The 16034-nt window shown below is 26.0% G+C and overlaps 3 protein-coding genes across 4 annotated transcripts; 1 reads left to right on the forward strand and 2 right to left on the reverse strand.

Moving 5' to 3' along the window:
* Positions 1-450: 450 nt before the first annotated feature.
* On the reverse strand, positions 451-15786 carry LOC134829319 (pyruvate dehydrogenase (acetyl-transferring) kinase, mitochondrial). Of its 2 annotated transcripts, none has more exons than XM_063842352.1 (7): positions 15382-15786; positions 8705-8912; positions 8403-8596; positions 7455-7792; positions 7171-7395; positions 7018-7116; positions 451-881 (listed from the first exon to the last, which is right to left on the reverse strand). In XM_063842352.1, exons 1-7 carry the CDS (start codon positions 15482-15484, stop codon positions 825-827), a joined length of 1224 nt encoding a protein of 407 aa, XP_063698422.1. In that variant the 5' UTR covers positions 15485-15786; the 3' UTR covers positions 451-824. The 2 variants fall into 2 exon arrangements, with proteins under 2 accessions (XP_063698422.1, XP_063698423.1); XM_063842353.1 differs by lacking the exon at positions 451-881 and adding an exon at positions 1458-1597.
* On the reverse strand, positions 3115-4195 carry LOC134830896 (ribosomal RNA processing protein 36 homolog). Its single transcript, XM_063844507.1, has one exon. It carries the CDS (start codon positions 4137-4139, stop codon positions 3441-3443), a length of 699 nt encoding a protein of 232 aa, XP_063700577.1. The 5' UTR covers positions 4140-4195; the 3' UTR covers positions 3115-3440.
* Positions 4338-5869, forward strand: LOC134832219 (N-acetylglucosaminyl-phosphatidylinositol de-N-acetylase-like; the record flags this gene model as incomplete). Its single annotated transcript, XM_063846189.1, has 2 exons — positions 4338-4966; positions 5024-5869. Coding segments are annotated over 2 exons (798 nt in total), but the record flags the coding sequence as incomplete, so codon positions are not given.
* Positions 15787-16034: the final 248 nt, after the last annotated feature.

Raw genomic sequence — 16034 nt, forward strand, 5'->3', positions numbered from 1 at the left:
TTAAAATAAATAAAAAAATATCTAAATAAAAATTAAAAATATTTAAATAAAATTCAAAATTAATTTAAAAATCCATTTAAGTCATTTTTTTCAATTTTTATTGTATATCATCCCATTGTGAGTCTCAATGTTTTGATATTATGTGCGACACTATTCGACAGTATCGGCGACTTTTTTTTATTCGAGATTCGAATTTATTTAAAAATTATTTTAATTTTTTTTTTTTGCATTGAAAGAGCATGAAAACCTGAAAATATTTCATAAAATCGAAAATAAATAATTATTTTTTTTTTAAATTTCTTTTAAAATTTTTAACATAAAAATATTTTTAAAAAATTTTACCGTTAAATTTTTTTATTCAATATCTAATTTTTTTATTAAGATATTTGAAGCTTAACGAAGAAAACACACTTTACACCTAAGAATATTTTTTTTATTAGCATTTCATTAATAATATTATGTAACTATGTATAAGTTGCTGCTCCGTTACTTCATTTTGTGGTCAAAACTGCATCTAAGTCTACTTTGAACGCGTGCGAATCAAAATTTTGAAAAGCTACAATTTCATGGGACTCTGAGGTAGACTTCTTCTTGCAGTCTTATTCGGTGATCAGCTGGAAGTTCATTGAATTTTTTTCTATTTGGTGAAAAACAACGTCTAAATATTTTAAGAAGATTCTACTTTACTACAAATATTCTGTGTGTCAAAATCCTTTTTCTTATATCAAAAAGCCCAAAAAGCTTTGAATTTAATTTTGGATAAATATTAATTCAATAATTTCTTTTAAATATGTTTAAGTCTTCCCTCCTCTAAAGTTAAACATTTAGATAATAGTCTTCTTGCTTTGCGAAAATATTTGACGGGAGTTCATGTCGGAACCCTAAAAATAGAAAAATATCGAAAAATTTAACTTACATATTTTTTTTTAAATTTAAAATAATTTTTTTAAATTTTTAATAAAAAATACTTAACTGAAAAAAATATTTTCAATGGAAAGAAAAATTAAAAATCCTAAAAAAAATTAAAAAAAATTATTTAAAAATAAAAATTATTTTTTTTTGCCAATTAAAATTATATACCTTGCAGTTTCAAGTGCTTTTCATAAAATAAAAATAAAATTTTTAAAAATAAAAAAAAGAAATTATGGGGAAAAAAATTCAAAGAAAATTCAGGAACAAAAATAAAACAAAAAATTAAAGATAAAAATTTTAATATATATATATTTTTGTTTCTTTTTATAATACTTCAAAATTACAACTTCCTCTAAAATATTTAAATAATAAAATAAAATAATAAATGTATAAATTGAGGTAGAGAGATAGTTTCCTAAAAAATAATTCAAAAAAAATTAAAAAAATAGAGAGAATAAATTTTTACATGCTTTTTAAATATTTCTTTAAAAAATATTTTAATAATTATTTACAATCTTTCAATATTAAAGCTTAACATATAAAATAAATGCATTTAACATAAAAATATATTTTTCATAATTTTTTTGGTAACTAAATAAATAAAATTTGTCATGATAAATGATGATGTGTGACAATGTTGGACTCGCCAATTAATGATTTAATTTTTTGCGCTGAAAACTGATTTCTGCAATGAGAAAATGAAAACATAAAACATATAAATGATTCATAAAAAAAATATTGCATGCTGTTAGTTTGATATTTCTTAATGAAACCCTTAAAAAAAATATTCATCTCGTTACGAAAGAAAAAAGGCATGAAAATTTAATTAAGTGAAGCCATAATCAATTAATTTTAGTTTTTCGCAATAATTTGCGCTTTAATTGATGATTGCACATTCAATTTTCTCCGATTCCTATAAAAAGTCGATTTTTTATGAGAAATTGTATTTTTTTTTTTCTTGTTAAAATGGCGAAAGTTCAACTAAGTTTTCTGCTTTTTGTAGTTTTTGTCGTTGCTGTTCTCGCAAAATGCCCTTCACGAAGACAATTAAAGCAAGATTTGCCTGCGGATCGATGTTCGTTTGACAAGGCAACGGGAATGTGGAGTCCATCAGATGCATGTGAAGAGCATTGTGATTATTTTGAGAATTCTCCTGCATCTTGTGATCGTCACAGATGTTATTGTTCGATTATTGAAGAAAAATAAAAATTTTAAATTTTATTTTTTTTATCTTTTAATTTTTCTGCCCTTATTTTTTTAATTTTAAATAGTTTAATTTTAATTTTTTTTCTAAAAAATCTTAATTTTTTTTTAATATTTTTTTCATCCATAAAATTTCAGTTCGAAAATTTTGTTAATTTTTTGAAAATTTCTTGAATGATTATGAAATCAATTCTTGAAATCAATATTTTTCGCTTTAATTCCTGATTTTACGTCAAATTTTTGTAATCGTTGCCTTATAAAAGTCTTCATTTTATCACAAATTTTCAGTTTTTCTTCAAAAATTATTGTAAAAATGTCAAAATTAACATTTTTTCTTCTCTCAGTTTTCGTAGTTGCTGTTCTCGCAAAATCCGCAGCCAAGCAAGCCAAAGAGGATCTCCCTGTGGATCGATGTTCTTTCGACAAAGAATCAGGAATGTGGAAACCGTCGGAAGCCTGTGAAGAGCATTGTGATATTTTTGAAGGAGTGCCCGCAGCTTGTGATCGACACAGATGTTTTTGCTCAAAAAATGATGAAGAATAATAAAAAATTATGAAATTTAACTAACAAAATTTTTTTCCCTAAAATTTTTTTTTTGTTTTAAATTATAATTTTAATTTCTAATTAAAAATGTAATTTGTTGATTTTTTTTATTTTTTTTTTTAAATATTTCCCGTCATATTGTTTCTTAAGTATTTTTAGTTTCAAAATTTTAATTTTCTATTTTATCGTCTTTTATGTTCACCTTTGGTTTTTTTTTTGTAAAAATTTTTATTTGAATTTATTTATTTTTTTTCCTAAATTTTTTGATTATATTTTTCATGAATAAAATTTAAAATTAACCATTTTTTTAAATTTTTTAAATAATTAATTTTTTTTTAAATTAACCGAAGCCATAATAAATCAATTTAATTTTTTTTTTCATAATAATTTTTGCTTTAATTCACGATTTCACGTCAAATTTTCATTAATTTCAAATAAAAGTCTTCATTTTATCAAAAATCTCAAGTTTTTTTTCTAAATTTCTCATAAAAAATGTCAAAAATAACATTTTTCCTCTTCACAATCTTCATAGTTGCTACTCTCGCTAAACGCCCTTCACGACGACAAGACCTTGCCGCGGATCGATGTTCTTTCGACAGAGACATGGGAATGTGGAAACCTTCAGAGGCTTGCGAAAATAGCTGTTTAATTGGCGAAATGGCAATTTGTGATCGTCAATTTTGTTCCTGCGAACGCATTGAGAGTCGAATGGCGATGGAATCAAATTCCGACGAAAATGACGAAGAAAAATATTAAATTTTCCCTTAAATTTTATTACATATTAATTTTTTTCTTTGAAATTCCGGCACTCTTTCTTCCTTCTCTTCTCAATATGTTTCTTCAATTTGCCCGAATTCTTGAGATCCACAAATTGTTCGACCAAACCAACCATCCGTTGGTCACTTTTCTTCATGAAATAAGGGCGTTTTCCTTCGTTCACAGCTTTTTCTTGTTCTTCTCGTTGCTCGGCGCGTTTTTGATGCAATTTTTGCTGTTTCAAGTGTTCGCGTACTTGATTTTCCGCCCTCTGAATGACGAATTTCAACTTTTGTCGCTCCTCCGGGTCTTTTGTCTCACGCAGTTGCTTTTTCAGTTCCTTCACTTCGTTTTGTTTCATCTCAAAGACAAAGTCGAAATTCTCCCGGAATGCCGCCGCGTCATATTCGCCACATTTTCGATCGAAACGCGGATCCCTGACTTTCGTTTCGAGGTATTTTCGTTTGCGTTTCGAGAGTCCGTCAGATCCGAGGAAGGGAACGGGCTTTTTGGAGCTCATTTCAACCGGGGCTTCGTCATCTTCGACTGTTTCCTGCTTGAATCTCTGAGTTTTTGTGTTTTTTTGTCGTTTCTCGGTCTTGGAATTTGATCCGAAAATTACTTCATTAAAGCTGGTCGTGCCAATTTTGGATTTGAGTTCAAGCACTTGCCCAAAAGGCATGTTGGAGATCTTCGAACGAACGTCTTCTTCATCGCTACTCATGATTTTTGATGATTTTTTACGGAAATTTTTCGAAACACGCTTCTTTGTTATGATTTTTTTCGATCCCAGGTTGCAAAAAATAATTTTTTGACATCGACCCAGTGCGAAATTCTTGAAAAAATGTCAAAATCAGCTGTTTTTTGTTTACAAAAAAAATTTCCGGGGTTTTTTAGCGATAATTTTCATTAATTTTTAAAAAAAGAAACACTTTCCGTCCTGGAACACTTGGCAATTTTGTGCTTCATTTACACTTTCGGGTGTTTTGTGAGCTACTGGTTGATCTCGTCGCGCAAATCATGGAAACTCTCGACTTTGCTGCCGAGAACGAGGCGCGTTTTGGTTGTCACGGCGCATCCAGATGACGAAAGTATGTTTTTTGCGCCCACAATTCTCGGTTTACGTGAGCAAAAGTGTCGCGTTTTCCTGCTGTGCCTCTCCAATGGGAATTTTGACAAGAAAGGACGTCAACGGCGAAGTGAACTTTTTGCCGCTTGCGAAATTTTGACATTGGATCAAAGCGATGTGACGCTCCTGAATGCGACAAATTTGCAAGATGACCCGAATCTGGAGTGGAAAAATGATTTTATTGCGAAAATTGTGCTGAAACACGTCGAAGCGTTGGATATCGAGACAATTATCACGTTTGACAGGGAGGGAGTGAGTCATCATCCGAACCATTGTGCGATTTTTTATGCCGTCGCGTCACTTTGGATGTCGAATGCGCTGCCGAAAAATTGTAAAGTTTTCATTTTGGAGTCCGTGAGTGTTTTGCGGAAATATTTGTCGCTTCTGGATTTGCCCATGAGTTTGTTCACAGCGAAAAAATGGTAAAAAATTCATAAAAAAATTAATTTTTTGATTTTTAATTGAATTTTTTTTTTCAGGTCATTTCTTTCATGGAAAAAATACAGAAAAGCTCAAACCGCAATGTGTCAACACAAGTCACAACTTCTTTGGTTTCGTCGACTTTACATAATTTTCAGTCGTTACATGGTCATTAACACATTACGCGAGCTCGACATCAACGTTGAAGCTCTCGAAAATGCATCGTGATACAAAAAAAAATCGTTACCGCCCAATTTCATTAGTTACATTTTAAGAAAATAATAAATTTTTGATGAAGAAATTGAAATTCATTCGTCTTGGAGTCTTTTATCAACGAAACGTGACAAATTTCCATAACATTTTGACTTGTTTCATCAATTTTTTTCAGTCTTCCTTGTTTTTTCGCTCAATTAAGATGGCGAAAAAAATTTTCTTTGCAATAATTTTTGGAATTTTTTGGTTTTCATGCCTGATTTCAGGAGTTTTTATGGAAACGAAACAAAGTTTGCCTGAAGATCGGTGCCAATATGACAAGAAAACGGGGTTGTACAGGCCATCAGATGCGTGTGAAGAGCATTGTGATTACTTCGAAGACAAGGGAGCAGCTTGTGAAGGGTACAAATGCGTTTGTGTGGACCGAGATAAGCCTCCATTGTTTCCGAATCCAGCGAAATAGTTTGTGGATTGAAGGGATTTGTTGATTTTTTCGGATTTTATGCAAAATTTGGTGAAATTTTTTGATTCGAGTGAATAAATTTCAATTTTAAAGTTAAAAAATTGAATTATTTGAGAAAATTTACAAATTTTTGAAAAAAATTCCAATTTTTGGAGTAAAATTTGATATTTTAAGAAAATTTTGAATTTTTTGAGAACAATTTTAATAAAATATTTTTATTAATTATTTTTTTTTTGTTTCAAAAATTAAAAGTTTTTTTAAAGAGGTAATAAATTTAAGAAAATTTTAGATTTTATTTATCAAAATTACAAAAAACATTGACAAATAAAGCCAAAATTCCATTAAATTTTTTTTTTAAATTTTGGTCTTAAAAATTTTTTTTATTTATATTTATATTATATTTTTTTATATTTTATTAAAAATATAAATTCTAATTAAAAATCTTAGAATTTCATTTTAAAAATCGAAGAAAAATTTACAAAATTTTTTTTAAAAAATTTAACAAATTTTTAAAATTATAGAAATTTTTTCTCACAACAGAAGACAAAAAACGACACCTGTAAATTTTTGCCTCACGAAACCTTGAATTGTGACAATTTATTTTGGAAATTGTATAAAAAGCGCTCTTACATACCTTTAAAAATAAATTTTATATGAAAGCGAATTAACAGCAATTTTGAAAAAAAATTAACATTCATTCAAAATATTTTCTAAGAATTTTTTTTAAAATTAAAAAGATATTTTTTTATATTTTTTATTTTTTTTAGAATTAAAAAAAATTTATATTTTTTCAAATTTTTTTTTTATATTTTTTTAATTATTTTTTTTAATTTTTTTTAATTAAAAAATTTAAATTTCATGACAAAAAATTAAAATTCTTAGAAAATTTTGACATTCAGACATTTAAAAATTTTTTTCATGCAAAAAATTAGAAACAAAATTTTTAACATATTTTTTTTGAAATTTTGAATATTTTTTTAATTAAACAATTAAAATTTTAAATTAAGTAAGACAAACTTAAAGGATTTATTATTTATAAAATTTTATTTTTTAAAATTCTTTTTTTTTTTTGTAAAATAATAACATATACAACATATTTGAGATTAACTAAGCTAGTCATATTATTCACTTTAACTTATAAGAAATGCACATGGATATCTAAGGAACCTTAAAAATTAACGAATTTGGTAAAATTTAACGAAATTTTTAAGAAAATTGGTCCAAAAGTGATCGAAAGGGAAAAAAATCGTGCAAAACAATTTATTTTTAAATATTTGGAGTACTTAGTAGAAAAAAAAACAACAAAAGGAGTAATTAAAGGGAAGTAAAAAATTATTGAATAACAACAGCAGGCTTATGTTTCTTTGGGTGTTTTACCTGATTACTCCAGTCACCTGTTGGAACGGAGGCTTTGTAGATTTTCGTGCTTGTTTTATTGAAAATCGGCAAAAGTTCGTTTGCTTCGTCGGATAATGCCTAAGAAATATTTATTTTTAGAGATTTTTCTTTTGAAATTTGAAGAAAAATTACCTTCAAATAGATAATGGCATCAGTTCCGTATCCTTCACACGAGAAAAGGACCAAATCTCCGTGAAAATATCTCGCGTACAATCGAGAAATGGGCAAACCGTAACCATATCCAGCTAATGGCACTGTATGCGAATCTGACTTTGACGGTTGCGGCGCAGTACTGTACATGTATTTGAAGAGTTGGTCAGCTTGGGAACGAGGAATGCCGCCTCCGCGATCAGAAACCTATCGAAATTTTTTTAAAAAATATTTTTTTTTAAATAAAAATGATGAAAAATCTTTACCTTAACACAGACATCTTCCTTGCCGCATGAAACCATGACTTTGACAGGCGGCAAATCGTTTTCGTTTCCATGCGCTTCCATGACGGCACGCAACGAATTCTTGAAAAGCTCGAAAAGCATGTGATACAAATGCGATGGCACGTAGCAAATTCCAATTTTATCACCCTTATGCAGCTGATTGTGCGTTTGAATCTCCAATTCGGGGCTCGCCAAGTAATATTGATCACAGAGGAAGCGAGCATTCTCGTAGGCATCACGAATAACGGCAACGGGATCGCAAGTTGGATCGATCCAGCCAACATGGCGTCCTTCCGCCGGTTTATCACCAAAGATGAGAGCTAAAAAATATATTAACAATATTATTTAAAAAAAAGTAAGAATTAACAAAAAAAAATAAATAAATAAAATTTATTAATAAATTAAATTTTAATTAAAAAAAATTTAAAACAAAATTAAAAATGTTTTAAAATAATTTTTTTAAAGTTAAATAAATTAATTAATTTCAAAAATAATTTTTGATCAAAATTTATATTTGAAATTATTTTTTGTCTCCAATTTATTTTTTTTAAGTTTCAAAAAATAATAATAATAATTAGTTAAAATTAAGTTAATATTAATTTAATATAAAAAAATAAAATTATTTTTTTTTATTTAATTATTTTTTAATTAATTAAAATAAATTTTAACAAAATTATTATTTTTAATTTTAATTAAAATTTTTTAATATATTTATAACTTAAATAAATTCTTAAAAAAAAATAAATTATGGACAAAATTTAATTTCAAGAAGTAAATTTTGATGAAAAATATTTTTTTATAATTAAAAAAAAATTAAATTTAATAATTTTTCATAAAATTTTTCTACTTAAAATTTTATTTTATTTTTAAATAATTTTTTTTAATTTTTAAAAATAAAATTAAGAAGAAAAAATTAAGAAAAAATCTTACTGTGTTGATTGATCAACATCCGAATGCTAATCCGCGACATGTAAAGCCGATCCAAGAAATACTGAATTGACAGCTCCGTCGATGGCTCGATAATTCCATCTTCGCGGGATTCCTTCAGCTCAATGATACCTTGAGCCATCGTTTGCACGACATCTGAATGGCGATCTCTTATTTTGGTCAATTGCTCACAAAATCTGTTGTTGGTTGTGTTTTTTTTTTTTGGTTGATTAGTGATTTTTTTTTATAGAAAGAAAAAAATTCTTCACAATTTCGCACCCAATAAAAATGACAACAGAGCTTACTTCAGAAGATTACTGGGCGACGGATCTGCTTTTTCGAATTCAATGACTTCTTCGAAACTTTTTACATACCATGAGCTAACGAGATTCACAGACGGTTGTTTCAGCAAATTATCCGGCAAAAGCGCGATTTCCTTCATGATGTTCGCCAGACGAACGGGCAACTCCTTCCGCAAGAATGTGAAGGACTTCTTTTCGCACGCATTGATGCCTGAAACGGAAAAAAATTAAATTATGAGCTAAAAATAGGTTGAATGGGTAAATATTTAATGTCAGCTGACATGCAAGCATTGACCGCTGTTCGTTCATGGAGACAATCATCGGCAATAAAATCATTACGTAAACAGATAAAAAGCGAGCGACACTCGGAAATTGCAATAAATTACTTCATTCGGGGCAATTTTAATAAAATTTCCGAGTCTAGACGGGGTTTGAAGTCGAAAAATTCCACAAATTCCATTCCTCAAGTACCTCGAGGAGCTTTAAATTATTATCTCGACGTCAAAACGGAAGTTATTTACTTTTTCAAGCCAAGTAAACAACTTTTTATCATTTTAATGCAAATATTTCTTTGTATCATCGTCTCGCAACGTGTCTTTATCACACAAACTCTTAAATAAATCCACGCGAAAACTCCCATGACTTTTACGAAACCTTGAAACAGCTCAAGAGGCATCACTCAAACAGACAAAGAATGAAATTGCCCCAATTATCGCGTAAAAAAATCGATTTTCTTATCATCGGTAATCAAAAACCTTTCATTCAAGTCAAGTTTTTTTTTTTTAGAAAATATTTGGTTTCATTGTTAGACGTCATCGGAGGAAACAAACAAAGCGGTGAGTGATATTTATTTGCATTTTTAGCGTAGTTTTAATAGATAGAAAAGGCGCATATTGATTTTGTACCGAAACGATAACAATAAATAATATTTGTGTCATGAACATGAGTGACATTAATAGTGATTATTTTATTATTATGGAGTGTTTTACACTATTTTTTAATCTACGTAGCAACAAAGTTGAGATTTATTGAACTTTTTTGAGAAATGATCATATTAACATAACCTCAAAATTCGTGTTTGGTAGATTTGGCGGGAAAATTTTATTTTCAGTTTTTATCAATTTTTAATTAATAATTAAATTTTGATTAATTAATTTAAATAATTAAAAATCAAAATAAAATTAAATAAATAAATTAATTAAATTAAATTAAATAATTATTTTTAAAAAAAATATAATTTAAGAAAAAATAAAAAAAAAATTAATTTACTTTTAATTTTAAATAAATTTAAAAAAAATTAAATTAAATAATATTATTTTTTTTTAAATATTAAATTTAAATAAAAAATTGAAATTTCTTTCGAAAAAAATATTTCATAGTCTTTGAAAAAAAAATATTAAAGAAAATCAATAAATACAGCTTGAGTTTTAAAAAATGAAAATAAAAAAAGAATAATTCGTTTCCGTCAATATTGAATCATTACTGCTGATACAGCTCAATAAAATTATTCATGACAGTCCTTATTTTTTAGTTCATACGGAAAAATCAATCGATATCAATTTAGTACAAGAAAGTAACTTGTCTTGAAAAATTTATTTTAATTTTTTTTTTTAATAAAAAAATAAATTTAAATTTTTTTTTAATAATAAAATTAATAATTAAATTATTTTTTAAATAAAAAAAATGAATTTTTAAATATTTAAATTAAAATAAATAATTATTTTTATTAAATGTTATTTTTTTATTTATTTTTTAATAATTAAAAATTAATTTTTTTAATTTTTTTTTTTAATTTTTTTTTTATTTATTTTAATTTTTTTTTTTTTATTTATTTTTATTTGATTATTTCATACAATTTAATTATTTTATTTTTTTTTTAATTTTTAATTTTTTGAAATTTATATTTATTAAAATTATAATTAATTTAAAATAAAAAAAGTAAAAAAATTAAAAATTTAAAAAAATTATTTAATTAAAAAAATTAAACTGTATAAAATATTTGAAAAATAATTAAATAAAAATAAATTGAATAATTTTTTTAAATTTTAAATTTTTTTATTTTAAATTAATTATAATTTTAAAAAAATTAAAATATTTCAAATGACGCGAAAATTTGTTGTCAAGCACCTTTAAATCCTTCAACAAACAAAAACTATTCATTATCTTCACTCGCAAATGAAATTTGAAACAAAAAACCTAACAAATTGCCCTTAATTCCATACCCGAGTATTCCGATGATGATAAACTGCCGTGCATTATTTCCATCTATTACATAATTTATTTAGTTAGACGCTTATAAACATGTTCGATTCGTGCCTCGTCAACAATTGAATGACTCAATCCGCGCAAATTGTAACAACAATATTCTGTTTATTTATCACATTCTCGCCGTTTTTCGCATTTGAGTAGCGATTTTCGCTCAACTTGCTTGAATTACGATTAGATATGCAAATTTATCATTGGAGAAGGTTGTTGACGTGCAATCAAGTCGACCGAGTAAGGTTATTATCTTCATCTAGGTAATTATTTATTGACTTTGTTTAATTGAAAAAAAAAATTACTCATCATCGCGGCAAAATAAAAAAATTCTCGTATCAATGTTAAAAAGTGCAAAAATTAAATAAAAATAGTCTAGAAGCGATAATAAAATTTCGACAATCACACGTAGACAGGCCTCTTGCCGTAAATTCAGACGAAACATTAAATGTTTTTGTAAATATTTATTTTATTAACTTGTTTTTGTTGTTGATTTGCATCATTACGAGCGACGCGTAACAACAAAAATTTCTGCATCGCATGAAAAAAAAATTGAACTTTGGAATTTTATCCAAAGTCTAATTGAAAGGTTTGCTCGTAAAAGTGACTCAAGTGCATCAAAAAATAGATTCGCCCACTTTTTGAGCAATAAATACAATGTTTGCGGCAAAAATGTGATCGAAACATTTTTTGTTTTGCTATTAAATTAAGAAGAGAAATGACAAAAAAAAAATCGAGGCAACGCATGTGACCAGAAATAAGATTTTAAAAGAAAAAAAAAATGTTTATTTTTGTTTTTCCTCGTGAAAAATGTTTTGAAAGCGATCAAAGTCTGGTTAAGCACAAAGTCCAGGTTGTTTTTTACGTTTTATCGTGGAAAAATTATTATTGAACTTTGATCTTTGAGATATTTTTTTTTTAATTTTTTTTAAAAAGATATTTTTTAAAAGAGAAATAAACGCCCAAAAGTATGCAATTTATGTGTTTTTAATTAAATTAAAATTTAACTCCGTGTGATATGCAATCAACATAACATTTCATTTTCTTAGATTTTCACGAATTTTCCGTATTTTTTAATTTTTTTCTTGACTTAAAACCTGTTTGCGGTTAATTAATACATTTTTCTAAAAACCTTGATGAGATTTATGAAGCAGAACTTGAGTTATTGCGTTACAAAATTTGTATGAAATTTCAAGTTGAATTTTTATTTTAATTTTTTTTTTATTAATTTTTTATTTTAATCCAAAAGTATGGAATTTATGTAAAAAAAAATTTAATTAATTTATTTATTTTTTTTATTTTATTTTTTATTTTATTTTTTATTTTATTTAATTATTTTTTTGAATAATTATTATTTTTAATAAAAAAAGTTTTTGAATTTCATTTAAAAATTTAATTTAATATAAATTAAAATAATTAAAAAAATTAAAAAAATATTTTAAACGTAAAAAATATTAATTCAATATAAATTTTAAAAAATGAAGATACAATTAGTTTAATAATTATATTTAATTTAATATTAATAGAATTTATTTTGAATTATTTTTGAAATTTTTTTAATATTTACAATTTAATTTAAAATTATTTTTATAATATTTAAAAATATATAATTCAATAATAAAAAAAAATTAATTTTATTTAAACAAAAAGTTAAAAATTTTATCTAATTTATTTTTTTTAATTTTATATCGAAATAATTTTTAAAATAATATTTTTTAAAAATTAAATTTTAATGTAAATTTTTAACAATTATTAAAAATTTTATTTAATTTTTAAATTAATTATTTATTTTTATTAAAATAAAAAATACGAAAATAAAATAAATAATTTACATTCTATCACAAAAAAATAAAAAAAAATATTCTACGATTTCCTGTAAACACAAAAAATTCTTATTGTTTCTATCCGGTGTTGTATCTAAGTATTCAAACAAATTGCAATTAACGACAAAACTGCATTGAATTAAGACCTTCGAACAATAGTCATGTGCTTTTTTATAAAAAAAATATACTCCAACAACATCTCTCGCTTATTAAAAACAATAACAACAAAATGAATGAATAACGCGCGACACGCCGCCGGATAAACCAGTTCCTCGTATAAAAATTGCTTTTAATTCAATGTCTTTTATTTTATTTTGATGTAACAATCAACGCGTGTTGGACTGTTTTGTTTGTGTGAGTTTGTCTGGAACGGAATGGAAGAGCGTAGAATGTTGTTTGTTATTGTTTTGATAAATTTCATGAGGGACCGGCTCGACATGAATGAACGATTTTTAGTGAAAAATCTTATAGGAATTTTTTTTTAGTAAACAAAAATCTCTTATTTCATTTTTTTCTAAGGAAAATTTAATTTTTGGAATTTTATTTAATTTTTTTAATAATTCGAAAAATTGATTAAATTTAAAAATTATCTCTAAATGATAAGATATCATTTAATAGTCAATAAAAAAATTTTAAAAAATCTAATTCCGTCAACATTTAAAAAAAAATATATGTCACACGCCCGAAATTTTCGAGACACACACAAAAAAAATTTGTTTTTATTTTTTTCGAGAATTTTTATCATTTTTTAGGTCGATCGTTGTTTTGTTTGTTTGCGTGCTTTTAATACTCTCACAGAAGTTGTGTTAATGACAGAAAAATAATAAAAACAACAACAACCATCTGTTTCTCTGTCGATAGAAGAGACGAACATGGAAAAGGTGAATGAATGCAATGGAAGAAATTCCCCCGGATTAGTTATTCTTGAGTATAATTTTGCGATCAACTTCAAAATGGAAGTCCCGAGAATGATGGAGACGCATCTTGTTTACATCGAGCGTCATCGTAAATCTCCAAAACGCACGTAGACCACAAAATCAAGTACAAAGTCCAAAAAAAGTTCAACAGCTGTTTACTATTTGCCGACTTCTTTGTGGTTGATGTCGTAATAAAATAAGCCGTTAATTGAGTCTTGGTAGCAACAAATCTCGTTAGTACCGTTAGAAACAGGAATCAGTTGAGAATCAGGCTTTTTGAGCTAAAAATGGAAAATTTTTAATGTTTCTTGTGTAAATAATTCAAAAATAGAGCCGGATTTGATTGTACATCGTCCATAAGTAATCAACTTGACCTCTAAAGTTAATTTTTTGACGGTGTGTGAGTACGTGCAAGTCGACAAAATTGACTGTGAATGTGAATTGACGTCACATTTAAACTGAATTTTGTTTATTTTTTTCAATTCTTTCGTTTTTTACTTTCTTTCACTGCGGTTTAATGGTAAACATGTGATCAAAATAGATAAAAAAATTGTGACATTTGGGGTGAAAAACAGTTCAAAGTTCTGTTTTTGAAAAATTTTTTGAGGATTTTTAATTTTGAAAAAAATTGACAGCTGTCAAAAATTTTGATCAATATTTATTTTTTTTTTAAATTAAAAATATTCTATAAATAATTTTATTTTTAAACTAAAAATCATAAAAAAATTAAAATTATAAATTTTAAATGAAAATTTTGACACTTGACATTTTTGACAGTTCAAAAATTTGACAGATGTGAAATTTTTATTTATAAAAATTCAATTTTTTAATATTTTTAAAAGTTAAATTAACAAATTTTGAACAAATAATGTCTATTTTAATTATTAAAAATGTAAAAAAATTAAAATTCATATTAAAAATTTAAAGCTGTCAAATTTTTGAACTGTCAAAAAAATGTCAAGTGTCAAAAATTTTATTTAAAATTTATATTTTTACATTTTTTATGATTTTTTGTTATTTTTAGTTTGAAAATAATTTTTTATAATTTTTTTTTTTTAAATTAAAATTAATCAAAATTTTTGACAGTTGTCATACTTTTCAACTGTCAAAATTCTTTAAAAACTTTAAAATCCTTCCTCAGTAAACAATTTCAAGGATTACGAGTAAAAACGTCACAAAATACCGGAAAAAAACACTTGAAACGTAAAATTTCCATGCACTAATCAGCAGCTTTTCAAACATCTTATCTCTCTTTTGTTTATTTTTCATAATAATGATGCTTGTTTACTCGCTTTACTTTTTATTTCTAAACATTTCAAGAGGACTTATCACGAAAAAAAAATATAATCCGGTGTCTATTTTTTTTTATTCATTTTTTCTCATAAAGTTGAAAACTTGAAAAATTCTCTAACCGGCAAGTGAAAGTCTTTATCACTAATTTTTTTTACTCGTCATGTCATTCACCCATTTTTAGAGTACTACTGAAGGTCATTTTTTTTTATTTTTGAAAAATAATCAATTTTTTTTTCTATCAAAATACAAACAAAAATAAACTTTTAACGAGCGACGCTAGAAATGTTTTGATTCGTTGTGTGAAAAAGAATTTTCGAGGAAATTCGGGACACGTCATTGCCAGTTTTCCTGTTTTTGCGATGTAAAAATAAAAAAGGAAAATTCGACTTACCGAAATCTGTGAACTGCTTGATGGACAAGGGAGACGGGTTGAATTGCGAATAAAAATCCAGCATTTTTGATATGTTGGACCATCGGATGGTTTGGAGCCTCATTTTTGGTTGATTTTTTATGTGACTTTGTTAATTTTTATTTTTTAATGTAAAAACGCCAGTTTGTTTTTTTTTTGCTGTAAGCTCGATTTTCTTTACAAAAAATGCAGAAATGGCTTCTAATGTTTTTTTTTTAATTTTTGAAAATATTTTTTTTTTAATTTTTCAAAAAAAAAAAAAATTAATTTCACTTTTTTTTTAGCAATAAATGCTCTTTTTTGGTCACTCGTGAAAAAAAAAATAATATTTCGAAATTTATTTACACACTTTGCTTTTAAGAAGAGAAAAAAAGGTGTGAACCTTGCGTCGTGCTTCGATGATGAATGAACTCGGAAATGAACTCGGGAATGAACAAGTCCAGCGCACATTTAGAAATTTGTGCCGCCTGTGTCTCGGGGCTGTCACAAATTTGCAATTGTGAAATGGGCTGTGTGCAATCAGCGTGAAGGCGATTTCCAATCTCAATTTCATTCGTCTCATATGAGGCACGTGACTGAATTGCACGAGGAAATCCAAGTGACTGAGTGAGACGATCGAAAGTGATACTGTTATA

This window comes from Culicoides brevitarsis, chromosome 2, assembly GCF_036172545.1.
Source record: "Culicoides brevitarsis isolate CSIRO-B50_1 chromosome 2, AGI_CSIRO_Cbre_v1, whole genome shotgun sequence".
NCBI classification, from domain to species: domain Eukaryota; kingdom Metazoa; phylum Arthropoda; class Insecta; order Diptera; family Ceratopogonidae; genus Culicoides; species Culicoides brevitarsis.

What these genes read in the sequence shown, in the direction of transcription:
- LOC134829319 (XM_063842352.1), bottom strand. Translation starts at nt 15,484, where the DNA reads ATGAGGCTCCAAACCATCCGATGGTCCAACATATCAAAAATGCTGGAT. An exon ending in GATGTTGATCAATCAACACA is followed by an intron (nt 7,793 to 8,402) that starts GTAAGATTTTTT and finishes TATATTTTTTAG; the next exon opens with CTCTCATCTTTGGTGATAAA. An exon ending in CAGGTGACTGGAGTAATCAG is followed by an intron (nt 882 to 7,017) that starts GTAAAACACCCA and finishes TTCTATTTTTAG; the next exon opens with GGTTCCGACATGAACTCCCG.
- LOC134830896 (XM_063844507.1), bottom strand. Translation starts at nt 4,139, where the DNA reads ATGAGTAGCGATGAAGAAGACGTTCGTTCGAAGATCTCCAACATGCCT.